This window comes from Bos javanicus, chromosome 5 (assembly GCF_032452875.1).
Source record: "Bos javanicus breed banteng chromosome 5, ARS-OSU_banteng_1.0, whole genome shotgun sequence".
Lineage (NCBI taxonomy): Eukaryota > Metazoa > Chordata > Mammalia > Artiodactyla > Bovidae > Bos > Bos javanicus.
Genome location: NC_083872.1, coordinates 108,159,367 through 108,185,898, shown reverse-complemented (window position 1 = coordinate 108,185,898; position 26,532 = coordinate 108,159,367). Strand labels below are relative to the sequence as shown.

Sequence of the window (26,532 nt, the reverse complement as noted above, 5' to 3'; positions counted from 1 at the left end):
AACCAGTCCATTGGCCTGGGGACCCAGCGGCAGGGGGCGTGTTCCGGAGAGCCCGTCCCCCTGCAGTCCCTGCCGGGCTCTGATGACCACAGCAGCCTGGATGAACCGGGGGCGCCAAGCAACCGCGCAGTCCTTGCTGGGCTTGGGGCGCAGAGGGCGGTGCCGCGAGCTCGCAAGGCGCCAGGGGGCAGCAGAGGACACGGCGGCGCAGGGCATTCGGGAGCCGAGCGACCGGCACGGAGGTCCGGGTAGCACTGCCACCTTGCTTGATGGCTCTCAACAGATGGCTCTGCTCCCATCTGCTGACTTGACTTGCGGCTCCTCTTCCTATGCCCCACAGTGGTCCGGCGCGAGTTCAGTTGGACCTACTCCATTCCCACAGTCCTCTGCTCAGCCATCCTAAGTAGGATCGGGTTCGGGCCGCCCCGCCCCGGGGCGTTGTCGCCCAGACCTTCTCCCCACGGTCCTCTGCGTGCCCTTCAGGCCTCCTCGTCCGTTGCGGTGTCTCCGAAACCTTCTTCCCAGGGTCCTCTGCGCGGCCGTTGAAGCTCCCTTATGCGTGTTGAGGTCACCCCCACTGTACCGGTTTCTGCCAGATCTTCTTCCCAGGATCCTCTGCGCGGCCGTGCCTATCGCCTTTCGGCGCGTTCAGGCCCTCCGCCCACGTGGTCTCGCCTTGACCTCAGGGTCCTCTGAGTATCGCGCCTAGTGCCCTTCCGCGCTTTCGGACCGCCTCCGCTGGTGTGGTCTCGCCCAAGCTTCTTCCCAGAGTCCTCTGCGCGGCCGTGTCTAGGGCCCTTCCTCCCTCGCGGTCTCGCCCAGACCTTCTTCCCAGGGTTCTCCAAGTGGCCGTGCCCCAGGGAGTTTCTGCGCGTTCAGTCTGGACAGACCTCTGTCCGCTCTGCGCTGCTGAGGCGCGTAAGTGGAGTCGCGGCCGGGTGGGAGCTCGCCTCCCGGGTCTCGGCTTAGCGGTCCCGCGTCCAGCGGTGTGTGATAAGCCGTGAGGGCGCCGGGCCGGGCGAGCGGGCGGGCAGCCAGGGCCGGGGCCGCGGGGTCAGTGATGCCCGGGGCGGGGACCGAGGGCGGATCAGCCGACGAGCCCCAGGCAGCAAGCGGCTGCGGCCCGGAAGGCGTTGGGGTTTCGGCGGAGTTTGACAGGTCAGCGCGTAGTCAGCCCTTGTGGCGCTTTCAAACAACCGAGCCGGAATCCACACACGGTGGAATCCCTCTGTTTGAAGAGACCGGCTGCGTGGCTTCGGCGCGTTCGCCGGGCCGGGCCGCGGTCGCCGCTGGTGCGGAGCCTGGGGGTCGCCCAGAGCCCCGCGAGCTAGTTAGCGGACGCGGCTCACCTGGTCCGGCCCGGGTCGGCGCTCTTCGCTGCGCGGCCGCTGGGCGGCGTTTCGTCTAGGGGGGACCTTGCTTTTTCTCCGTTAACTGATGGGCGTTTGGGCTTTTGCGCTTTCTGGTCTCCCAGCCCGTTTAAGGTCTGTTCCTCCCGGGGACTCACAGACCGAGGCACAAACTTCTGAAATCTAAATTCTCCCCCAACCTGGAGCTCCGGGCCCGGGTCAGGCGTTTGGGCGGCCTCGGGTCTGGTTGTTTCGGGAAGGTTTGTACAGTTTTCTGTTCTCAGTACAGCACTCCTGGACCCTTGGCGGTCACGAGCAGAGCAGCCTTCGTGTGCGGGGCTCGCTGGAGACGCCGCCAGGCCGGCCGTCCAGTGTTGGGCACCGGGTGGGCTGGACACGAGCGGACGGATGATGTAGCAGAGCCGGGGGACGGGGGAGCTCATCTCCGAGCAGACCTAGCGCGTCTTCCGTGTTTTGTGTGTTCACGGACCGGTCCCCGAACAGAACCAGCCCTCAGGGCGCCTGGCCGGTGTGCTGGGTGACCCTCGCGCTGTCCCTGCCAAAGTCCGGCAGGCCGCACCTCTGCCAGCTTGTTTCAGACTGTAAACCAGCGGCCTCGTTGTCCTTCAGGCCACAGTTTACGCTTTTTATTCGTGACTCCACTGTTGCTTTAGCACATCTTTAAAAAATTGGAAGATTCTTCAAATTCTGTAATTCTTTACAATTTTCCAGTTTCGCTCGCACGACATCGTGTGCATAAGGTTGTGTGACAACCCTCGTTTTCCCACTACCCCTGCCCTGCCCCTCCATCCTTCCCTCCCGCACTGGCACCACCGCTGAGCTCACTAGTGAGTCCGCTTCTCTTTTGTTGACTAGTTTGTTGTGTTGTTTCAGTTCCACCTGTGAGTGACATCACACGGTGTTCATCGTTCTCACTCTGACTTACTTCACTTAGTATAACGCCCTCCCAAGTCCATCCCTGTCTAGAAGGTCCTCCAAACTTGTTGATGCAGAAAGGCAGGCGTGTTTCCGATGAGCTTTGTTCAGGTGTGAGTTAGGTGCTGTCCACTGTGAGTTCAGTGTTAAGGAACCAACACTGTGTCTTATATAGGCTGCCTTTAATTGAAACATGCAAAGCAAGGCTTTGTACTGACTGGTTGATGGAAATGAAGCAACTGGAGGCTCGCACTGGCGGATACCTAACCGTGCTTCTGCAGGAGCAGTGGCTGGGTCTAGGGTCAGTCAGTGCTCAGATTACCTGTGGAACAGATCACCACCAACAGTGAGAGTGGACTCTGTGATCAGTTTAATTACTCAGAAAGCTCTGTGGGGATATTTATTCAATTTCTGTGGCTTCTAACATTTTTCCACTCATGGTATTCATTTTTAATAAAGCCCTGGCAGTTTTGAAGTGGAGAAGAGCTAAAATAAAGCTACCATTCTCTTTATTCTACAAGTAGGGTAGGGACTGTGCCAAGTCCTAGAGATCCAGTCAGTAGTTAGTATACGGCCCCTGTGTTCTCAGCAGTAGCGTGGATTATAGTGTTACCTGTGCTGCGTGCAGTCGTGTTTGACTCTTTGTGGCCCGCCAGGCCGCTTGTCCATGGGATTCTCCAGACAGGGATACTGGAGTGGGGTGCTATTTCCTCCTCCAGGGGATCTTGCTGACCCAGGGATGGAACCCATGTGTCTTGCGTCTCCTGCATTGGCAGGCCAGTTCTTTATCGCTGAGCTACCTTGGAAACCCATGTGCTGTGATGTCTGTCTAAATGCTGTGGGAATTTAGGATTCATTCTGTTCAGAGTGTAGTGAGGTGTGTCAGGTTTCAAGGAAGAGAGGACATTTTGATATCTTTTTTCTTCTTAAATAATGGTTTTTCTACTCTTGCTAAATTTAAGAAAAGTTTTACAAGCATGCGAGCAGCATGTACATAAGTGAAAATAAAATAAAGAATTTTGGTATCTAGTCTTGTTGGTCTTTATCCTCATAGTCAGCACTTCACTGATTACTGAGCTTGGTCAGCTCTGCCTCAGTGACGCACATACAGAATCCATCATGCTTGTCATCTGTGGCTGTCACTTAGGTTGAGCCTCTGTCGTTTTCCTCTGCTGACTGTTGTAATGTAGACTCCCAACTGTGCTCTCCTGCAGTTATTCACTGATGACAAGGAACGTTTCCAGGTGAAAATATTGTATAATTCTCAACTTAGAATTTCCACTGCTCCCCCATGTTTACAAACTAAAGTTTTAAGCTTTGAAAAGTGGCTCATTCATGATAACACTACCGGAACGGTGTGTGTGACAGGAGGTCCATCTGCTCACCATTCAAAAGCCAATAAACAGGCCAGGTTGCTGGAAAGGAAAGTTTGCTTTGTTTCAGATGCTGGCAACTGAGGGGGAGTGTGGTGGACATCTGTCCAAAGACTGACTCTGCACCCTCTGTCCGCACAAGCAAGGGATGAGAGCTTTTATAGCTAGAGCTGGAGGGGGAGCGGTGCGGGCTACATGCAGAAACAGCACAGTCATCTCTTAGTCATCTTCAGATTGGTCCTCACTGGTCTTCCTAGCATCATCTTGGTGGTTTTAGGCACAATTAATCTTCAGTTCTGGGGTGCACTTCTTCCCATTTCTTTGCAGTTAGTTCTCAGAATTGTGGCAGCTTAAGTCCTGGGTTCAGTCTGGCCATAAAGTAGTTATGGCCATCAAGTAGTTAACTTCTCCACCTGTTGTTTTAGTATCTGTAAGACAGCTCATAGGATACGGTTCAAGGTATTACCTATAGTCCTTGAGAAAAAACTAAAGGTCCTTGACTACGCTTCATGACTACGTTATTATTTAGTCTCCTTCAACTGTTTTCCTTTGTTTCCACATTTTTCACTTTTCTGATTAAACTCATTCTTTGGAATTTTCCACAGACAAAAAGCAAGCAGAGGACATGGGTGGGGGGCAATCCCCCAACCCCTTTAAGCATTAAACTTAAAGCCAGCAGTCCTACACATCATGAGTAGTTATACCCTGTGACAACGTTCAGTTCAGTCACTCAGTCGTGTCCGACTCTTTGTGACCCCTTGGACTGCAGCTCGCCAGGATTCCCTGTCCATCACCAACTCCTGGAGTTTACTCAAACTCATGTCCATTGAGTCCGTGACGCCATCCAACCATCTTATCCTCTGTCGTCCCCTTCTCCTCCCGCCTTCAATCTTTCCCAGCATCAAGGTCTTTTCAAATGAGTCAGTTCTTTGCCTCAGGTGGACAAAGTATTGGAGTTTCAGCTTCTACATCAGTCCTTCTAATGAATATTCAGGACTGATTTCCTTTAGGATGGACTGGTTGGATCTCCTTGCAGTCCAAGGGACTTCCAAGGGTCTTCTCCAACACCACAGCTCAAAAGCATCCATTCTTTGGTGCTCAGCTTTCTTTATAGTCCAACTCTCACATCCATACGTGACTACTGGAAAAACCATAGCTTTGACTAGATGGACCTTTGTTGGCAAAGTAATGTCTCTCCTTTTTAATAAGCTGTCTTGGTTGGTCATAACTTTTCTTCCAAGGAGCAGGCAGCTTTTAATTTCATGGCTGTGGTCACCATCTGCAGTGATTTTGTGACAACATTACTAGACAGTTTTTCCATCCTGAACATTAGTGTCGAAAGTATCATTAGAAACAAAGCAATTACTTTCTATTGAGTGTCTGTTAACCAAAATCAGATCAATATTCCAGGAGAACTTTGCTTTTTTAACAGAGGGGAAGAAAAGGAAAGTTAAGTCTTGTATTTAGTTTACTGTTAATAGCAAAATTTATATACCTAATTATATTTAGTCTAATCTTAATCTTACAACGTAAATTTTTTTCAAAAAATTTTTTAATAAACCTTTTATCATTTTTTGGATTTGAATAAATTTGTCCTATATTTTCCCCATTGAGAAACAGCTGTAGGACAAAATTATTACCATCATTTTTTTCAATAAAAATATTTTTGTATGCCTTTTTTTTGCCAACAACACGTTGTCTTACTTGTTTTTACATACCGAATGCTTTCCTTATTATTTTTACACATCACAGTTTTTAACCCTGGAAACCATAACAAAACCAAGAAACAGGTAATTGAAATGTTATACCAGCATTTTCTGATTGGCAAATGTAGGAACATACTCCATAACCTCAAAAAACATACACTTTTAATAGCATAATTTTTTTAATAGTACATGTATGTTTAATAAACCCAAACATCTTTAGTTTTCCTCTTGGTTTTATAAGAAGACAAAAGTAGGTAAATTTAGATTTGTTTGATTTGTAAGCACTTATATTTTTTTAAACCAATTAAGTAGAGCTTCTTTACAAATTAACCTCAGCAATATCATCCAAAGACAAAAACACATACTGAGACATGCAAACATCCAAACAGAGATCTCACTGTTTTATCTTTTTACATTTTATGAATTAGGCATTGCAGTTAATCTTACCAGTTTATGGATAATAGAATAGCCAAATTTACATACTCAATTTTAAAAGGTTTTTTTTCCTTTTTTTTTTTTTCTTAGCTTGAAGTTTCACAGTTAATCCAAGGCTGGAGTTCCAAGCAACATGGACTATGTTTGTATTTCAGGGACATGATAAGTGTTAATCTCAAATTTTTCCCTAGGCTTATTTTTGTTTCCTCAGGGTCTGAAAAAAAGCATTTTATCAAGCCAGCTTTTCCTAACTGTATATATAAAGAGAACTGGCTTTTTTTGAATTTTAAGAGTTCCATTTTAACCTCTCTTCTCTGGAGTCTAAAGAATTCTGTTGCCGTACATGGTCCAAAAAAAAAAATCATCTTTCTTTAGTCATAATTTTCCAGCTAAAATTTTTCTTAATGAATTGAACCTGAATTTCCATTTTACATAAGGCAACAAGAATACCAGTCACACAGATGGAATACACGCTCACACACCAATTGACAGATCTGTCATAAACCCTCTTCAAGGGTGACCAGTACGGAGTCACAAACAAACACTTCCCCAGAACGTCAAGAACACCCACGTAGCACTGTGCGTGTTAGTTGCTCAGTCGTGTCCAACTCTGCAGCCCCATGGACCGTAGTCCACCAGACTCCTCTGTCCATGGGATTCTCCAGGCAAGAAATACTGGAGTGGGTTGCCATTTTCTTCTCCAGAGGATCTTCCCGACCCAGGGATCGAACCCAGGTCTCCTGCATTGCAGGCAGATGCTTTTCCGTCTGAGTTACTAGCACTCACAAATGGGAAGTTTGCCTGTGTGCACACCGGTGGACTTCCCTGGTCTTAGGGCTCATCATCTTGTCCCAAATGTAAGTTTTTATTCCACCAAGGAAAAGTGTACATTGGCAGCCAGTGCTGAGCAGAGGGAGGATCCTCAAAGCAAAAGGTTTTGGCAGCTGCTGAATATCCCCCAAATGCCCTACTTGGGCTCATTCACCACGGACAGGTGGATACAGTGTCATGGCCACAGCTCTCCTCTGGAAGACCCAGGAGAGCCCGGTGCCGTGAAAGCACAGGAGCCAGCCCCGAGTTTGCACCAAAATCTGTTACTGAAAGGGTGTGGAAGGTGGGGTTCGGCTGCTCATCACTCAAAAGGTCAGTAAACAGGCCAGGTTTGGTGGAAAGCTTGCTTTATTTCAGATGTCGGCAACTGTGCCGGGCAGTGGAGGACATCTGTCTGAAGGCCATCCCCCCTGCCCCCGGCACACAAGCAGGGGGTGAGAGCTTTTATAGACAGAGTTGTTGGGGGGTCTACATGTAGAAACAGCACAGTCCGCTCTGACAGTCGTCTTCAGTCGGTCATCAGTGGTCTGACCAGCACCATCTTGACTGTTTTGGGTACAATTCCAGGATCCACTTGTTCCCATTTCTTTGCGGTCAGTTCTCAGGATTGTGGCAGCGCATGTCCTGGGTACAGTCTGGTCATCATGTAGGTAACTTCTCTACCTGGTGTTTTAGTATCTGTAAGACAGCTTGTAGGATATGGCTCAGAATAATATCTATAGCCCTTGAAAAAGAACTATAAAGCTCTTTGTGCTTAAGGACTACATTATTATTATTTAGTCTCCTTTTACTGTTTTCCTTTGTTTCCTCATTTTTCACTTTTCTGATTAAACTTAGTTTTTGATTAAAGTTTTCCATAGACAAAAGTCAGGCAGAGGACATGGTGGGGAGCAAGGACCATAGGGCCCTGCTCTGTTTCAATAATGCCCTGTCTTGTCTTTAATAAAGATGAGAAGAGGTCAGACAAGAGAGTGGGCTCAGTCACTCAGTCGTGTCTGACTCTTTGTGACTCCATGCACTGTAGCCTGCCAGGCTTCTCTGTCCATGGGATTTCGCAGGCAGGAATACTGGAGTGGGTTGTCATTTCCTTCCTCCGGGATCTTTCCGGCCCAGGGATCGAACCTGAGTCTCCTGCGTCTCCTGCATTGGTAGGTGGAGTCTTCACCACTGAGCCACGTGGGAAGCCCAGACAAAAGAGAAAGCCATCCTTATGTGGCATGTCTCCTTCCCACCTTCCTTCTGCCCTCCACCACTAATTAGAAGTGCTTTTAGGTGAGAAGGAAATAGATAAGAATAAAGGCATTGGGGGAAATCTTACTTATCTTCTCAGTTCAGTCATTCAGTCTGACTCTTTGCGACCCCCCAGACTGCAGCACGCCAGGCTTCCCTGTCTTATCACCAGCTCCTGGAGCTTGCTCAAACTCATGTCCATCGAGTCAGTGATGCCATCCAACCATCCAGTGCTCTGTTGTCCCCTTCTCTTCCTGCCTTCAATCTTCTCCAGTATCAGGGTCTTTTCCACTGAGTCAGTTCTTCACATCAGGTGGCCAAAGTATTGGAGTTTCAGCTTCAGCAACAGTCCTTCCAATGAATATTCAAGATTGATTTCCTTTAGGATTGACTGATTTGATCTCCTTGCAGTCCAAGGGACTCTCAAGGGTCTTCTCCAACACCACAGTTCAAAAGCATCAATTCTTCGGCACTCAGTTTTCTTTATAGTCCAACTCTCACATCCATACATGACTACTAGAAAAATCATAGCTTTGACTAGACAGACCTTTGTTGGCAAAGTAATGTCTCTCCTTTTTAATATGCTGTCTAGGTTGGTCATAGCTTTTCTTCCAGGGAGCAAACATCTTTTAATTTCATGGTTGCAGTCACCATCTGCAGTGATGTTGGAGCCCAAGAAAATAAAGTCTTGTCACTGTTTCCATTGTTTCCCCATCTGTCTGCCATGTAGTGATGGGACCCAATGCTATGATCTTTGTTTTTTGAATGTTGAGTTCTAAGCCAGCTTTTTTACTCTCCTCTCTCACTTTCATCAAGAGGCTCTTAGTTCCTCTTTGCTTTCTGACATAAGGGTGGTGTCATTTGCATATCTGAGGTTGTTGATATTTCTCCTGGCAATCTTGATTCCAGCTTGTGCGTCATCCAGCCTGGCATTTCTCATGATGTACTCTGCATATACGTTAAATAAGGAGAGTGACAGTATACAGCCTCGATGTACTCTTTTTCTTCTTAATATCACTTGAGTTCATCAATTTCTTGCTTACAACCACTGTACCTAGTTCAGGCTCTTACCTACCAGCCCCTAGAGCCTTTTTTTTTTTTTTTTTTTGTCATATGTTTTTATTTATTTGGGAAAATACCTATCAGAAGACAATTCTTGGGTCATGTGGAAAATTCATGTTTAATTTCTAAAGAAGTTATCAGATTTGTTTGCAAAATTATAAAACCACAAAGCGTCTAGAAGAAAACATTAAAAAAATAGCTTCATAATCTGGAATGGTGCAAAGGTTAGACTCAGAAAGCAACAACCTCTTAAAAAAAGAATAGTTTGGATAACATCGAAAGTGAAAACTTCTCATTTAAGGTAACTCTACAAATGAACAGGCTCTGACACCTGTTTGACAAAGCACTGATGTCCAGGGTTTGTAAAGAACCACTGGGGTTCAAGGGCTGGAACCAGTCCTTTGTCGCTGCTGCTCTGCCCCCTGGGATGCTTGGCTTCATCTTCAAGCCGTTCTTCTTCTGTGAAGAGTACCCTGTGTTTACAGCCGTCAGCGGTGCATGAGCGTTCTGGCTGCTTCACATCCTTGCCAACTTTTGGTGTTGTCAGCCTTTATTTTTAGCCATTCTAGTGGGTGGAAAGTGGTGTGTCATCATGGTTGGTTTTAATTTTAGTCCTCGATTCCGAACAATGCTGAGCACTTTCTCCCGTGTTTATTGACATTTTATATCTTCCTTTGTGAAGTGCCTGCACAAATCTTTTGCCCATTTAAAACTGGGTTAATTGTCTTTTTATTTTTGAGTTGTAGGGGTTCTTTATATGTCCTTTTTATATCCTGGATATCAGTCTTTGCAGTTGCCCATTCATTTTCTTAAGAGTTGTTTTGATAAGTAGAGTTTTACATTTTGATGTAGTCATATTTGTCTTTTTTCTTCCTTTAATAATTATGGGTTTCTAGGTCATAAGTAAGAAATCTTGGCTACCTCCAGGTTGTGAAGATATACTTCTGTATTTTCCTGTAGAAGTTTTAGTTTTAGCTTTTATGTCTAGGCTAAAATCCATCTCCAGTTTTTGTGAATGATGTAAAAATTATTTTGTGAAAAATATTAAATGTTCTTCCCGTACAGATCTCCAGTTGTTCCAGCGTCACGTGTTGAAAATGCCATTGTGCTGCACTGGAGCCTCTGTTGGGATTCAGGTGGCGGCTGATTTCTGGACCCTTCTTCTGCTCCAGTGTTTCGTCCTCACCGCTGCTTTTTGCTGTTTTGTTTTGTGTTTCACACTGTTAGCTGCTTTTGACTGTGCTGGTCTTCGCTGCTGCCCCGCCTGTCTCTAGTTGTGAGTGGGGCTCTCTGTTTCGGTGCGCAGGCTTCTCGCTGTGGTAGCTTCTCTTGTTGGGGAGCACAGGCTAGCGCATGTGGACTTCAGTAGTTGGGGCTCCCAGGCTCTGCAGCACAGGCTCAATAGTTGGGGGCCACAGGCTTAGTTACTGTATGGCATGTGGGATCTTCCCAGATCAGGGATCAAACCCGTGTCTCCTGTATTGGCAGGCAGATTCTTTACCACTGAGCTAATAGGGAAGCTCCCCACCATCCCCACAGTGTTTTAATTATAGTAAGTCTTAAAGTCATGCAGTGTAGGTCAGCAACTTCTTTGGTTTTCAAATTTGATTTGGTTAGTTTAGATCCTTTGCATTTTGTTTGAATCATCATCCTAGCAGTTTCCGCAAAAAAGTCTGGTAGGATCATGATTATGCTGTTATTGCCACATCATTTAATAGGGTACATTTTTGAGAGTGGTCTTATTAATGTTCCCTTTTGCAGATGAGAAAATTGGGGCCCAGAGAGGTTAAGGAAGTGTCCTGTTTGAGTCCTTGGAGCTCAGTCCTGATCCGCGTTGGACTCTGACCCTCATATTTTGCTTTACCGCTGGGGGTGGTTGCTGACCTGCAGGCCACAGCTGCCACCCCTTCTGCAGTTACGTTTTTGTTTCTTTCTTTTTGGTTTTCATTGTTTTTTTAAATTTTTATATTAGAGCATAGTTGATTTACAATATTGTGTTAGTTTTAGGTGGACAGCAAAGAGTTCAGTTATACATATACATGTATTTGTTCTTTTTCAAATTCTGTACCATTTAGGTTATTACCGAATTTTGAGTGACATTCACTGTGCTGTACAGTAACTGGTCCTTGTTGGTTTTCTGTTTTAATAGATACCTATCAGTGTAGCAGCGAGTACATGTCACTCCCAATCTATCCCTTTCCTCTACCCTTCCACCCCAACCATATGTTTGTTCTAAAAGTCTGTGATGTGAATCTGTTTCTGTTTTGTAAAGAAGTTCATTTGTGTAATAAAGTTTTATTGGGACAAAACCACACTCATTCATTTGCATATTGTTAGTGGCTTTTTGGGAGAAGGCAGTGGCACCCCCTCCAGTACTCTTGCCTGGAAAATCCCATGGACGGAGGAACCTGGTGCGCTGCAGCCCATGGGGTCGCTAAGAGTCAGGCACAACTGAGCCACTTCACTTTCACTTTTCACTTTCATGCATTGGAGAAGGAAATGGCAACCCATTCCAGTGTTCTTGCCTGGAGAATCCCAGGGACGGGAGAGCCTGTGGGCTGCCGTCTATGGGGTCGCACAGATTCGGACATGACTGAAGTGACTTAGCAGCAGCAGCAGCAGTGGCTTTTTGTTCACTCACTAAGTCATGTCCGACTCTGCAACCCCATGCTCTGCAGCGCACCATTCCCTGTCCTTCATCTCCCGGAGCTTGCTCAGACTCATGTCCACTGAGTCAATGATGCCATCCAACCATCTCATCCTCTGTCATCCCCTTCTCCTCCTGCCTTCAATCTTTCCCAGCATCAGGGTCTTTTCCAATGAGTCAGCTCTTCACATCAAGTGTCCAAAGTACTGTAGCTTCAGCATCAGGCCTTCCAATGAATATTCAGGACTGATTTCCTTCCTGACTGGTTGGATCTTCTTGCAGTCCAAGGGACTCTCAAAGGTCGTCTCCAGTGCCACAGTTCGAAAGCATCAGTTCTTCATTGCTCAGCCTTCTTTATGATTCAATTCTCACATCCATATATGACTACTGGAAAAACCATAGCTTTGATTATATGGACCTTTGTTGGCAAAGTGATGCCTCTCCTTTTTAATATGCTGTCTAGGTTTTCATAGCTTTCCTTCCAAGGAGCAAGCGTCTTTTAACTTCATGGCTGCAGTCACTGTCCTAGTGATTTTGGAGCCCAGGAAAATCAAGTCTGTCACTGTTTCCACTGTTGCCCCATCTGTTTGCCATGAAGTGATGGGACTGGATGCCATGATTTGTTTTTTGAATGTTGAGTGTTTTTTTTTTTAATAGCTTTATTGACGTTCACCCATACAATTCACCCACTTTAAGTATATAATTCAATAGCTTTTATATTTGCACACTTGTGAACTATCACCATCATCGGTTTTAGAACATTTTCATCACCCTGAAAAGTAACCCTGTGTCCAATAGCAGTTACTCCCCGTTTGCCCTGTTGTGCCTCCTGCCCCAGCTTATGGCAGCACTGATCATTTTTTTATAGTGGTTTAGTTGCTAAGTTATGTCTGACTCTTGCGACCCCAGGGACTGTAGCTCACCAGGCTCCTCTGTCCATGGAAAGTTTCCAGACAAGAATACTGGAGTAGGTTGCCATTTCCTTCTCCAGGGAATGTTGAGTTTTAAGTCAGCTTTTTCACTCTCCTCTCTCACCTTCATCAAGAAGCTCTTTAGTTCCTCTTCACTTTCTGCCATTAGAGTGGTATCATCTCCATATCTGAGGTTGTTGATATTTGTCCCAGGAATCTTGATTCCAGCTTGTGAGTCATCCAGCCCAGCATTTCACCTGATGTACTCTGCATATAAGTTAAATAAGCAGGGTGACAATACACAGCCTTGATGTACTCCTTTCCCAAATTTTGAACCAGTATGTTGTTCCATGTCCGGTTCTAACTGTTGTTTCTTGACTTGAGGTTTCTCAGGAGGCAGGTCAGGTGATCAGGTATCCCCATCTCTTGAAGAATTTTCCACAGTTTGTTGTGGTCCACATAGTAAAGGCTTTAGTGTAGTCAATGAAGCAGAAGTAGATGTCTTTCTGGAATTTCCTTGCTTTTTCTATGATCCAGTGGATGTTAGCAATTTGATCTCTGGTTCCTCTGCATTTTCTAAATCCAGCTCGTACATGTGGAAGTTCTCGGTTCGCATACTGTTGAAGCCTGGCTTGGAGAATTTTGAGCATTACCTTGCTAGCTTGTGAAATGAGTGCAGTTGTGCAGTAGTTTGAACATTCTTTGGCACCGCCTTTCTTTGGGATGGGAATGAAAACTGACCTTTTCCAGTCCTGTGGCCACTGCCAAGTTTTCCAAGTTTGTTGGCATATTGAGTGCAGCAATTTCACAGCATTATCTTTTAGGATTTGAAATAGCTCAGCTAGAATTCCATCACCTCCATTAGCTTTGTTCACAGTTATGCTTCCTGAGGCTCACTTGACTTCGCACTCCAGGATGTCTGGCTCTAGGTGAGTGATCACACCATCATGGTTATCTGGGTCATTAAGACACTTTTTATACAGTTTTTCTGTGTCTCCTTGCCACCTCTTCTCAATCTCTTCTGCTTCTATTAGATCCTTGCAGTTTCTGTCCTTTATTGTGCCCATCTTTGCATGAAATGTTCCCTTGGAATCTCTAATTTTCTTGGAGAGATTTCTAGTCTTTCCCATTGTACTGTTTTCCTCTGTAGAGGAAATACCCTGCTTCATTTTGTACTCCAAAGCCAAACTTGCCTGTTACTCCAGGTATCTCTTGACTTCCTACTTTACATTCCAGTCCCCTGTGATGAAAAGGGCATCTTCTTTTTGGTGTTAGTTCTAGAAGGTCTTGTAGGTCTTCATAGAACTGTTCAACTTCAGCTTCTTTGGCATTAGTGGTTTGGACATAGACCTGGATTACTGTGATGTTGAGTTGTTTTGCCTTGGAAACAAACCAAAATCATTCTGTCGCTTTTGAGATTGCACCCAGGTACTGCATTTCGGACTCTGGTTGACACTGAGGGCTACTCCATTTCTTCTAAGGGATTCTTGCTGATGGTCAGCTGAATTAAATTCTCCCATTCTCGTCCATGTTAGTTCACTAATTCCTAAAATGTCGATGTTCACTCTTAGCATCTCGTTTGACCACATCCAGTTTACCTTGATTTAAGGACCTAACATTCCAGGTTCCCATGCAATCTTGTTCTTTACCGCATCAGATTTTACTTTCATCACCAGACACATCCACAACTGGGCGTCCTTTCCATTTTGGCTCAATGTCTTCATTCTTTCTGGAGCTTTGTCTTTGCTCTTCCCAGTAGCATATTGGACACTACTGACTTGGGAAGCTCAACTTTCAGTTTCATATCTTTTTGCCATTGCATAGTGTTCATGGGGTTCTCAAGGCAAGAATACTGGAGTGGTTTGCCATTCCCTTCTCCTGCGGACCACGTTTTGTCAGAACTCTCCACCATGACCCAACAAGGGCTGCTGTCATGCTGCAGTGTCAAAGTGAAGCAGTGACAGAGACTGTAGAACCTGTCACACCTAACACGTTTACTCCTGACCCTTTATGAAAAAAGTTTGCTGACCCCTGCTTTTTAAATTTTTGTTTAAGTAATACATGTATGTATTTGAAAAGGAAATAATACTGAAATTTTTATCTTTAAAAAGACGAGCCTTGCTGCACTGCTGTTCACACCGGCACCACTCCTCAGAGATGCTTCATCCTTTTAAGTGTCTTCTCTGGCATTTATCGTTACATTCTGATAATATCCTCACTGCACTGTTTTTTAACAATTTTAGACACTAATTATTGACTAGGCCACTCTTTTTAGTGCAAGATTATAAATAAATTTATCATTTCTTAGCTGAAAGGTAACGTTTTATGATCATTTAGTTTTCTGCATTTTCATAATGTACATAAAGAAATTAACAAGCATTCAGCAATAGTTACCGTTTATTTAATACTTCATATGTGCCAGGCACCTTCTAAGGCAGGTTTTAAAAACTGAAGTGTAGTGGATTTAGTGTTGTGTGAATTACTGCTGTACTGCACGGTGATTCACTGATACACATATATACACTTTTAAAGTATCCTTTTCCTTATGGTTTATCATAGGGTGTTGGACATAGTTCCCTGTGCCGTACAGTAGGGCCTGTTGTTATCCAGTCTGTGGAAAATCTTACACCTGCTAACGCCAGCCTCCCACTCTCCGCCCCACCCCCGCCTTGGCAACTACCTGTCAGTTCTCTCTGTTCCTGATTCTGTTTCATAGATAGGTTCGTTTGTGTCTTAAGTTCCACACGTGAGTGATATCATATGGTGTTTGTCTTTCTCTTTCTGACTTCACTTAAGTATGATCATCTCTAGTTGCATTGATGCAGTTTTATGCAGTTTCACACTAATCTTTACAGAACTCCTAGAAAGTGTAGGCACTATTGTTATCTCCATCTTCCAGATGATGAAATGTCACTGGAGAGCTTATGTGAGACTTCTCTTGGTCAAGACCTCATGGGTGATGGAGCCAGAAGTCAGCATTCGGAATGTGAGCTCTTAAACACTGTGCTGTAATGCCATGTGTGGAATCATATACTACTTGATGGTCACAGATTTGTGGCTCTGTAGGTAATCTGAGGATTTATACGCAGAGATTCATGCACAGGTCCGCTGAGGCCCCACTTGGAATCTGCTGGGTGTGCGGCAGGGCGGGGCCTCAGGTAGCAGGGGGGCCTCCCGAGGTAAGGCTGTGCACTGCCAGCCTGCGCACTAGCGTGGGCTCCATCTGACACACTGGCTCTCAGCCTGGAGCTGATGTCAGAATCGCTGGGTGGGCTGGCTTCTGAGTCAGTTGGTCTAGGGTGCGGCCTGAGCAAGGTCCCAGGAGATAAAGAAGCTGCGGGGACCATGGGTGCTCAGCGCTGTGTTCTTTGTGGACACGGGGTCTTGTGTGCCACACGACTCTCCATGGCATCATGGTCCATGACAGTTCAGCTGCTGTGGCTTATGTTTCCTCTTTGACCCCACAGAGGTCAGGGTCACGATGCTCATATAGTTGGTGATCGTAAGCTGGTTATTGGCTCTTCCCTAGCGTGCTTTTGTAGTTTTGATTTTTTCTATTGCAAACATTGTAATTATAACATATACCACATTCTTACTGCAAAAATCACCTTTAGTAGCAGCGCCACGCTGGCAGAACTCAGCAGAAAGGTAGAAGCAGCCCCTGAGGGGTTCAGAGGCCTATTCAGCGACAGCCAGGCACTGAGGAGCTGCGCCCCTGGCCTGTGTTTAAGGCCCGTGGAGAAAGTGACTTCATCTGATTGTAGCAGAGACTTGCTTTTCACCATTAGCCTTCTTTCAGACCTCTGTTTTGCTCTTCTATTTATTTAGAGTCAACCTGAACCAGCATGTCCGGGACTGAGGAAGCAGTCCTTGGAGGCCATGACAGCCGGCCTGCCGGTGGCAGCCCCGTGTTATGCTTCGGTCAGGTGAGTGTGTCCTCCTCCCTGGAAGGTATGAGGTAAGTGAAAACCAAGACGGTCTGGGGAAGCAGTGTGTACAGCACCATTATATACATGTAAGCTGTTATTTTCATCTAGAGACTTCATTTGGGCATCTCTGTTGAGCTCTGAGAGTGTATTGGAGCTTCAGCAGTGCTGGGGGCTACATTTAGATGTAAATTGTTTGAATAGGTTGCATTTTCATATGCTGTAACATTCCAAGTGGAGCAGACTCTGTGTGAAAAGTCTCAGTGTTTGCTGTCACTCCTGTCCCCATGGCACTTGGATCTCTCTTTTTGGAGGCATCCAAAGTTTCTGGGGTTTATGGAGATACTCTTTGCATATAAGGGGGATTCTTGCTTTGTCCACCCACATTCTGTCTGTCTTAGCAGAGATCTGTGTGTATCGTTCCACTTGAATGGGGCCAGGGGCGAACTACCAAGGCGTCAAAAATCTCATCACAGAGCGGTGCAGTTCTCCGTGTGCAGGACGGGAAACGGTTGAATTGGAGGGCACACGGAAGCAAGGCTTCCCGCCCTGTTTTCTCCTCTTTCACGTCTACATAAAGGTCATGAGAGATTCTGAGACGGGAAGTCTTAGTCTCTTGGTTGTGGTTGGAGAGAGTTGTGGTAACATGGTAGTCACGTCTGAGGCAGTGGTTCTCCCAATGTGGTCCAGTGACCCTGGGGTCCATAGGACCTTCCAGAGCCTGTGAAATCAGTTATTTTCATAATACTACTAAAGTACTCTGCCTTTTTCACCCTCATTCTTTCATGAGTGAGGGTGGAGTTTTCCAGAGACTGCATAGCATGTGCCGATGTCATTGCTCTGCTAGTTACTGGAATGTGTGCCTGTGAAGTTTTAATTCCTTGTATTGATAGACAGCCCACATGAACAGCAGCTCATGGGATCCTCAGTACGTCTGAGCGTAGGATTGGCAGAAATGTCAGTTCAGTTTCCCCTTTCTGGTTCCAGTACCAGTACACAGTGGAAGAACACCAGGCTATCCAGAACGCCCTGAGGCAAAGGCTGGGCCCAGAGTACATCAGTAGCCGCATGGCTGGAGGAGGCCAGAAGGTAGGCAAATTTTCTGCCTGAAAAGTGGGGGCCCGTGATGCTGACTGTTGGACGGCGAGGAATTTTAACAAGGTGTTTTGTCTTCTTTATTTTTCCCAGGTGTCTTACATCGAGGGTCACAGGGTCATTAATCTGGCCAATGAAATGTTTGGCTACAACGGCTGGGCGCACTCCATCACACAGCAGAACGTGGGTGAGCGCGCCCTCCTGGCATTGCCGCCTCCCGCCGGACGCGCCGCGGGTGAGGGCCGGGGGGGCGTGCTCCGTCCCGGCAGGAGGAGCACGGGTGAGGCAGGTCAGCACGCCCTCACCTGGCTGTCTTTCCCACCCTAGATTTTGTTGACCTTAACAATGGCAAGTTCTACGTGGGCGTCTGTGCGTTTGTGCGAGTCCAGCTGAAGGTGAGGGTGACGGAGGAGACGTGCGGCGGGAGAGAGAGCGGGTGCGGAGGCTCTGGGCCAGAGTGGGCTGTGCATTCACTCGGCCTTACTCAGGCGCCCGAGAGAATTTTGAGGAGCTTGTTCTCCTGCACATTTTTAAGTGACTATTTTCACCACATAGACAAACAGTTGCAAGGGTGCATTTTTTGGCATATTGTAAAATTCTACATTCTAAAATAAATCTGCTACATCTTTTTAAAATGTACCAATGGATTCTATATATTAATACCATAGAAGATGACATACTGTCATCTATTTTTAAAAATATGTATACAAGCTACTTTTTATTTGAGCAAGTTACTCTTTAGTCATCAGAAATTTAACATTGTTTCTTCTTGAATACATATTTCCATCCCATTTCTCCACCGGCTTTTTTTTTTAAATAATGCAAAGTGATGCTTTGTTTATTTTTGGCTGCATTGGGTCTTCATTGCTTTGCAAGGGCTTTTCTCTGGTTGCGGTGAGCAGGGCTACTCTGGGTTACAGCACCTGGGCTTCTCACCGCAGTGGCTTCTCTCGTGGAGCACAGGCTCAGCAGTGGGGCTGTGGGCTCAGGCTCTGGCTCGGGCGAGCAGGTTAGTTGCTCCATGGCACATGGCATCTTCCGGGACCAGGAATCAAACCCGTGTCCCCTGCATTGGCAGGCGGATTCTTACCCACCACACCACCAGGGAAGTCCCCTACTGGCTTATATTATATGATTGAACATCTTTTATTAATAACTATTATACTTCTCTGCCTGTGTATGTTTGTGTATGTGTAAAAATTTGGAGGGGGGAGTAAATTTCCAGTGATCTTAAGGCTCTCTATTAAAACATTTCTTCTGGATTGAGTTACTATTAATATTACGGGTGTTATTAACACACAGTAGAGTCAGTTGTGTTTATTTTGAAGAGACAGCAAAACTACATCATAATATAAAATTTTATGGAAAATGCATTTCTTGACAAGATGGATGAAGCGTTTTTTTCTATTGTTAATATATCTATAGTTAATATGACTTATTCCTAAACATTTAGAATTAATTCTGCTCTGACTTATTTTTGTAAATAGTACTGAAAACCTTGGGCTTCCCGGGTGGTGCAGTGGTAAAGAAACCCGCCCGCAATGCAGGAGATGCAAGAGACACAGGTTCGATCCCTGGGTCGGGAGGATCTCATGGAGAAGGAAATGGCAACCCACTCCAGTATCCTTGCCTGGGAAGTCCCAGGGACAGAGGAGCCTGGTGGGCTATGGTCCATGGGGTCACAAAGAGTTGGACATGACTGAGCGCACACACACACAAATTGAAATCCTTATTCACATTCGCTGGGACTGGAAAGAGTTTCATTATAGTGCTGTTCATTTCTTGGACTGTTTCTGAGTTATATTTCAGAATCCCAGTGTTACCCTCAGAAGTTACGCTCGGCTGTCAGCTGACAATTTGACCAGGCCTACCTTTGCTTTTGGTGGAAGCCGAGAAGCATATTCCACCTGACTTGTGAGAGGGTTTGCTAGCCAGTCATTAGAATCAGTTATATATAATATTTCAAATTTTCCTTTTTCTTGGTATCCCCAAGGTTTTTCTTTTTTTAACTTTTTCATATTGGAGTATAGTTGACCAATAATGTTGTCAATTTCAGGTGTAGAGCAGAGGGGACTCAGTTATACATGCATCGTTCTTTTTCCAATTGCTGCCCCATTTAGGTTATTACAGAATGTTGTGCTGAGCTCCCTGTGCTGTACAGTATGGCCTTGTTGGTTATTTTAAGTACAGCAGTGTGTATATGTCTATCCCACTCTCTGTCCGTCCCCACAGGCTTTCCTCCTGTGCGGTAGTGCACCTTAGTAAGACCTGGGCTGGCTTAGACACGTGCCTTCTTATGTAAAGAGGGAGAGAGAGAGAACTGTCTTGACACTGAGCCCTGGCACCTGTGGGTCCAGATCTAGTCCAGGAGGCGGCCCCGGCAGGACTGCGCCCAGTCTGAGCGTGGCTGCTTGATGACGAGAGCTGTGAGGGATGGGCTCTAACCCCTCACGGTGGGGCCTGAACACCTCTTCTGCCCCCAGGATGGCTCATATCATGAAGACGTGGGCTACGGTGTCAGCGAGGGCCTCAAGTCAAAGGCCTTGTCCTTGGAGAAGGCCAGGAAGGAGGCAGTAACAGATGGGCTGAAGCGGGCGCTGAGGTAGGCAGGCGCCGGCTGCTGTCAGACCTGTCCCCGGCCCCGCCCCGCCCCCGCCTCACCCTTAGCCCCAGACGGCTCGTTTCCTGCTGTCTTTCCCTTCTGCATCCTTACTCCAAGGCCCTCTTTGGGGAATACGAGGTAGGAGCCTGTTCTGTGCTGGACTTTGCCTTCCCCACCCCTGCCCTCCACATGAGCCCACAGGTTGCTTCCTCGTTGTCTGTAACGCACCTGCATAGTTCTTTGTTATGTGTGTGCAACACAATTAACTTAGTTACACAGAGCAGGATTTTAATCTTTTTGGGGGTTAAAGATGCCTTTGAGAATTGAATTACCAGAAAAAAATACAGATAAAACTTGCTTTAAAAATTCGCAGTGCCACAGCCTGTAGGGGATCTGAGCTTCTCACTATAGAAGTCTAGTCGTGAAGGTTGTGCCCTGAGCGCGTGTGCTTATGCACTGGGGGTCGCAGCGGTCCCTGGGAAGGGATCTTAGCCCTGGAGCTTGTGTTCCACAGCGGGAAGGACCAGCCGGCTTTGTGAACGACTGACTCACACCCTGTGCTCCGGGGGCAGGGACGTGCGACTGTCCTGCTCACTGCTGTGTTCTCAACCCGCTTCCACTCTGTTTTACCCTTAGAAGTTTTGGGAATGCACTTGGAAACTGTATTCTGGACAAAGACTATCTGAGGTCACTGAACAAGCTTCCACGCCAGGTACGTTGGAAGTGGGGATGGTGACTGATCCCCTCGTGTCTGAGTATGTGGTGATGGAAAGGGACGTGTCGGCCGGCTCTGTAGAGGGTCGGGAACGTGCACTTCCGCTGTCTTGAGCTAGCAGGAACCAGTGGGCTCGTTTACCACCGAGGACGATGAAGCAGAGTCCACGGTGGAGAGGAGTGTGCTTGGCAGAGCTCTGAGAGATGGGAGCACAGGGCCCTCCCAGCCCATTGCCATTTCTTCCAGACACCCAGAGCCTCACCGGCCCAGCCCTCCCTCTTCCGCAGCTCTGCTCCTGGAGGGGCTGGATTCCCATTTGTGTGGGTGCATGTCACGTGACTGCACTCGCCTTTGGAGAGAGGGGTCTGGAGTCCAACGTGACCTGGGCTGGCCGGGCGCGGGAACGGCCCTGTGGCCTGCTGAGTGTGTCTGTGGTTCCTCGGGCCCCTGCAGAGCTGCCACCTGCCTGGCAGCCTCCCTCTGCTGTACTTCCGGGTCTTTTTCTTGTGCTGCCCCTCATAGAGGTGTGTGTCAACTGGCAGAACTTCGTTTCTTTCTTTCCTTTTTTAAAATCTTTTTAATCTATTATTGGACTCAGTTTGCTATTAATAATATTGTTTAGGACTTCTGTATCTTTTTCATGAGGGATATTGTAGTTTTGTTTTGTAGTCATAGTAAGAAACAAACAGGAGCCCCCAGTGGTGCGGCGGTAAAGAATCCGCCCACCAGCGCAGGAGGGCCCTGGAGAAACAGACGGCAGCCTGCTGCACTGCTGCCCTGCGCCAGGCCGCTGCCGGCCAGTGCCCGAGCAGCCCACCTCCGCTGCTGTGACTCTGCTTTGGTCTCACGGTGGCCTGAGTGTTGGCACCTCTTAGCTGGTCACTGCAGCTCCTACAGGGGAGTTCCGTCTGTTTACGGATACCTTGGTGTCACTGGGAAGGAGGGCCTGGAGCCTCCTAGGCAGCCATTTTGTTGACATGACTGTATTTTTTCACTTTTTTTAAAATGAAGCACAATATATACACAGCTGTGAAAGTCATAATGGTACAGCCTGGTGAGTTTTTGGAAGTGAACACAGCTGTCTACACCTCAGATTAGGGAAACCGGACATAACAATTCTCTAGAAATCTTCTGCTCCCCCCACTCCACGCACTGTTTTTTTTTAAACTTTTGGCCGTGCTGTAGCTTCGTTGCTGTGTCAGTACCCGTGCTTTTTGTGCACAGGCTTCTCACTGTGGTAGCTTCTCTTGTGGAGCACAGGCTCAGCATGTGGGGTCTTCCTGGACCAGGGATTGAACCCGGGTCCCCTGCATTGCAATAGTTCATAGTTTACTGAACCACCAGGGAAGGCTGACTTTCTTTTTAAAGCAACTTTTTTTTTTTCAGTCTTTTAGTCAGGTTTATTCCTGCTTTTAAACTTTATATAAACGGAATTGTATGGTGTGTGCTTTATAAAAAGTGTTAAAAAGTACAACATAGCTATGTAGACAGTGGGCACGTGATAAATGTTCAGCTGGATGAATTTTAAGGCACACACACCCACGTAGCCAGCACGCGAGTCAGGTCGAGTATCACTGCTTCCCGGAGTCTCCGGGTGCTCCCCCCGCCCCCATCACTGCTGAGGAGACCACGCTCACCACGGGCTAGTTCTGATTGTTCTTTGCTTTGGGGACTCACATTATGAACTGTTCTGTGTCTGGCTGTCATTCCACGTGTGTGATTCATTTGTGTTGAATGTAGTGGCATCTTCTGTGACATGAGTCTACACTTGGTTTTCCCATTCTGACTTAATAGACGCTGGAGATTTTTGTAGCTTTTGGTTGAATAGGGCTGCTGTTAGCATTCTTGAGCATGCCTCGGTGTGCACACACGCATTTACTGTGGAAATTATTAGCGAAGCTCAGAGGGTTGGGCATATGCTTGGTTTTAGTAGGTTCTACTTCCAGTTGTCCAGTATGGCACATAGCAAGTATGTGAGTTCCAATTATTCTGTATATTCAACAGCATTTAGCTTTGTCTTAAAATTTTTTTCAGTGCTCATTTTCAATTTTTTTTTGTGGTGGTAAAATATACATAAAATTTACCTTCTCAGACATTTTAAGGGTGCAGTTCAGTTGTACAAAACACTTTGCTAACTGTAAAGTGTTAGCATTTTACAGTCTGTAACTGTCTGTAACTCTTTGCTGTTACAAAACAAGTTCTACCCACTGCACGGTGACCCCAGCTCCCTCTCCACACAGCCCGGCACCATCTGCCTTGTCTCTGCTTCTCGCTACCCTTGGTGCCTCTTGTCAGTGGAGTCATCTTTGTTCCTGGCCTGTTTCACTGAGCATACCATCCTCAAGTTTCCTAGCGTAAGCTCATTTCCCCTAAAGTTTCCTTTTTTTTGGCAGCAGCATGTGGGGGCTCAGTTCCCTGACCAGGGATTGAACCTGGGCCTTTGGCATGAAAGCCTGGAACCAGGGAACTCCCTGCAGAAGCTCATTTCTTTTTGACTGACTTCCCAATGTAGATAAGAAATTTCACAGTGTAATTTTCATTTTTAGGTTATCTTTACCCAAACGTAGTCGTCTCAACCTGATACTCCGCTATTCTGTGAGCCTCGCATTACTGAGTGAGGCTTTGCTTGTGGAGCACAGGCTCTGGGTTTCTGTAGTGTGACTGATGATGCATGATCATTTCCATAGGAAAGTGTGTCAGGCACAGTTGCCAAGTAAAGATTGAAGTTAGATTTTACAGAGCATTTTGCCCTAAATAAAAACTGAAGTGAAAACTCTGTTAACACAAAATGGCACAGGTGGAAAATGCAACTGTTTTACTCCACATCGAGTTGAGGTTACTTGCACTTGTGGATCCTCTGTCTCAGCTTCTCAGGACCTCGAAGGAATGAGGGCAGCGAACTGTGGAATGCGTTCAAGGAAGGGGCAAGAGCAACTGAAGGAAATTATTCTCTCTCCTTATTAGCCGCCTCTTGAAGTGGATTTAAGTAACGCAAAGAGACAAGATTTTGAACCATCTGTTGAACAAGCCAGATATAGCAGCTGCCAACAGAATGCGACTCTGGAACCCCCTAAAGCCCAGGAGGTGACCTCACCTTGCAGACTGAGCCACTCAGCTGGCCCCCATGCTATGACGCAGGGGGACAAGGAGAGCAGCTCCAGGTATGGCCGCCTGCCCTCTCTGCTCCTCCCCCCACTTGCACCTTCTCAGCAGCACGTGGGTCCCTGAGCCCCCTTGGGAACTGTGTGCTGTTGACCAGGTAACTCGGAACCCTCCCCTACACCTCACTGGTCTCCTGTTGCAGAAGCCTGGCCCCTGGTACCGCAGAGAGCGAAGCCACGCTCCAGCGGAAGCTCCGGCAGAAGCAGCTGCAGCAGCAGTTCCGCGAACAGATGGAGAGACAGCAGCGGGCCGCCACCTCTGCTCTGCCCGCCGGAAGGACCGACCAGGGTGAGAGGCTGGGGGCACCTCTGCCTGGAGCGGCAGGTTCGGTCCAGACTAGGGCTCGGCACACATGGGGCCAGGGCTTTCAAGCGCCGGGTCCTGCCCCATGTTTCCCCATGGGTGAAGAAAACAGCCCCTGACGTCTCCAGAGCCGGACCTCTCCGGTGCCAGAGCTGCTTCGGGCCTCAGTTACTCTGGCCACACAGACATGAGCTCCTTGTGAGGCAGAAAGTTGGGTGTGCAGGTGATGGGGCTTCTGGCAGTTCTTTCTCCATGAGCTCGCGTTTTTTTCCGAGTCCAGATTCACTGGGAGTAGTAGTTTTGAAGTCTTTTCCAGAGACTATAAACAAAGACAAAATGGATTTTTCCCAGCTTCTCCTTAAAAATTATTAAGGTTCTGAGGCCTTGGTTTCTGTTTAGTTCTTTAAAACTCCCCTCAGCACTGGCCAGCTGAGATTAATGAAGGGAAAAGCCCACAATGGATTGTGCTGGGGCTGTTCTTAGTAAGAATTATTCTGGTCTCTAGCTTCCAACCCAGACTTTTCAGTTTTTTCTCTAGGTTGATGAGAAGAATATGGTGTTTTCAGCCCTAGTCTATACAGATGAGTAGGTGGGACTGGACGCAGGGCCCCGAGCTCAATGCTGGCTCTGCGGGGTGTAACCAGGCAGCTCTGCACGCACCCCTGAGGCTGCCGAGCCCCCCGATGACGACGGGAGCTCAGCCTGCCCCTCTCTCTGCAGCGCAGCCGCCACTGGTGCCTGCTGCCAAGCCCAGCCTCCCCAGGACCCACTCACCTCCAGAGCCACTCACCCAGAGAGACCTGCTCCCAGGTAAGCGGAGCCAGAGGCGTGACCTAAGGCCCAGTCAGTACACACGCCAGGTGCCTGTGAGTCACTGGTCGTCACACACACACCTCAGAAGAGGCACAGGGATCTTCACTTCTGTTGGTTCTGCACCAAGGGATGCGAGTGGCCCGATGCTGGGTCGACTGCTCGCGCATGTGCAGCTCCTCTGCTGCACCTTGGAGAGGCCTGGTGTCCTTCCACAGGACGGGGCCCTCACCATACAGAACCTTCTCATGACCTGCTCTTTTCTCTTGTCTGTTACATTTTCCCTTGCAGACAGTCTTGAAATGTGGGACATGGCTTTGGATGCAGAGGACAGCGTGCTCAGGCCCTTGTTGAAACCAGAACCACCGCAGACCCCTGCCATCTCGGTCCTAAAGAACCACATGGAGACCCAGAACAGGATCCCACCAAGCCTTTGCCACCAGAATCCACAGGCACAGTCTGGACCCTGGCACCTCCAAACTCCCAGCCTTAACCAACACACCACAGGTAGCCAAGTGTTCTAGGAGCAAACACCAAGCGGAGCCTGGGTGTGTGTGATTCACTGAGTCAAAAGCAGAATGACATTCCATTTTAAGAAGTCTGGTGGACTCCTGTCAGAGGGGCAGCAGTTTAAGAACGTGGAGGACTACTAGTTTAAAAGCCAGAAGTTCCCCTGGGGTCCCGACCTGAGGGCTAACTCTTCAGCTGTATTTAACAGCTGTGGTTAAACGCAGACCCATCACGATTTCTCCTGTAGCTTGGTCTCGTGTTAAAGGAGGGATCTGTCCTAACAGTTTTCATTCTTGGGCTTTTGTGGTTTAAAGTAGGTCTAGTAGGACTGTTAGCTAATGACTTCTGGATTGCATCAGCTGTTAGTTTACTCCAGATTTTAAAGTCACTGCAGCTGTCTGAACAGTTTCCTTCTCCACAGGCGACTGTGATTCCTCTAGGAAGAATCAGGACATGAAGAAAAGGAAACTGGATCCACCTTAACCACAGCTCAGGTCACCTCCTAAATTCTGTCCTGATGGGACTTCATTTTGGTCATGAAATGACTGCTCCTGCCTGAGGAGTGCGCTGTGCTTCAGGGCTCCACCTGCTTCATCCTGAACTCTGCCTGAGGACTCAGCACCTGCTCACATCAACTCGGGCATCACATCAAGCTCTGTAGAGACTTGGTGCCTTTTCTTGGGCTCCTCACTCTTTATTCCTAAGCTATTATGTTAATGAAGACAGAAATCACCTCGGCCTGTGGTACATCCCCGAGTGACTGCTGACCTGTTGCCGTGGGGCCCCCCGTTTCCTAACGCTATCACGCAAGATTGCAGTCTTCATCACTACTGTTCATTGGCTCATGAAACTACTTCCCTTTTCTCCTAAGACCAGGGAAAAGGCATTTTTAAGAAAGCAAAATTAAATCCTACCCTGTAACAATATAA

At 47.3% G+C, this 26,532-nt stretch overlaps 1 protein-coding gene across 6 annotated transcripts; it reads left to right on the top strand.

Moving 5' to 3' along the window:
* The first annotated feature begins 639 nt into the window (after window positions 1-639).
* On the top strand, window positions 640-26,532 carry RAD52 (RAD52 homolog, DNA repair protein). Of its 6 annotated transcripts, XM_061418342.1 has the most exons (13): window positions 642-918; window positions 9,988-10,058; window positions 16,309-16,406; window positions 17,394-17,495; window positions 17,595-17,736; window positions 17,829-17,896; window positions 19,985-20,103; window positions 20,740-20,815; window positions 23,783-23,979; window positions 24,123-24,268; window positions 25,004-25,093; window positions 25,385-25,600; window positions 26,025-26,532. In XM_061418342.1, the coding sequence occupies exons 3-13, from the start codon at window positions 16,326-16,328 to the stop codon at window positions 26,084-26,086; spliced, it is 1,299 nt and encodes a 432-aa protein (XP_061274326.1). In that variant the 5' UTR covers window positions 642-918; window positions 9,988-10,058; window positions 16,309-16,325; the 3' UTR covers window positions 26,087-26,532. The 6 variants fall into 6 exon arrangements, with proteins under 6 accessions (XP_061274329.1, XP_061274326.1, XP_061274327.1 ...); XM_061418343.1 differs by lacking the exon at window positions 9,988-10,058 and having other exon boundaries at window positions 642-986; XM_061418340.1 differs by lacking the exon at window positions 9,988-10,058 and having other exon boundaries at window positions 649-918.

What these genes read in the sequence shown, in the direction of transcription:
- RAD52 (XM_061418342.1), top strand. Translation starts at nt 16,326, where the DNA reads ATGTCCGGGACTGAGGAAGCAGTCCTTGGAGGCCATGACAGCCGGCCT. An exon ending in CGCCGGAAGGACCGACCAGG is followed by an intron (nt 24,269 to 25,003) that starts GTGAGAGGCTGG and finishes CTCTCTCTGCAG; the next exon opens with CGCAGCCGCCACTGGTGCCT. An exon ending in CCTTAACCAACACACCACAG is followed by an intron (nt 25,601 to 26,024) that starts GTAGCCAAGTGT and finishes CCTTCTCCACAG; the next exon opens with GCGACTGTGATTCCTCTAGG.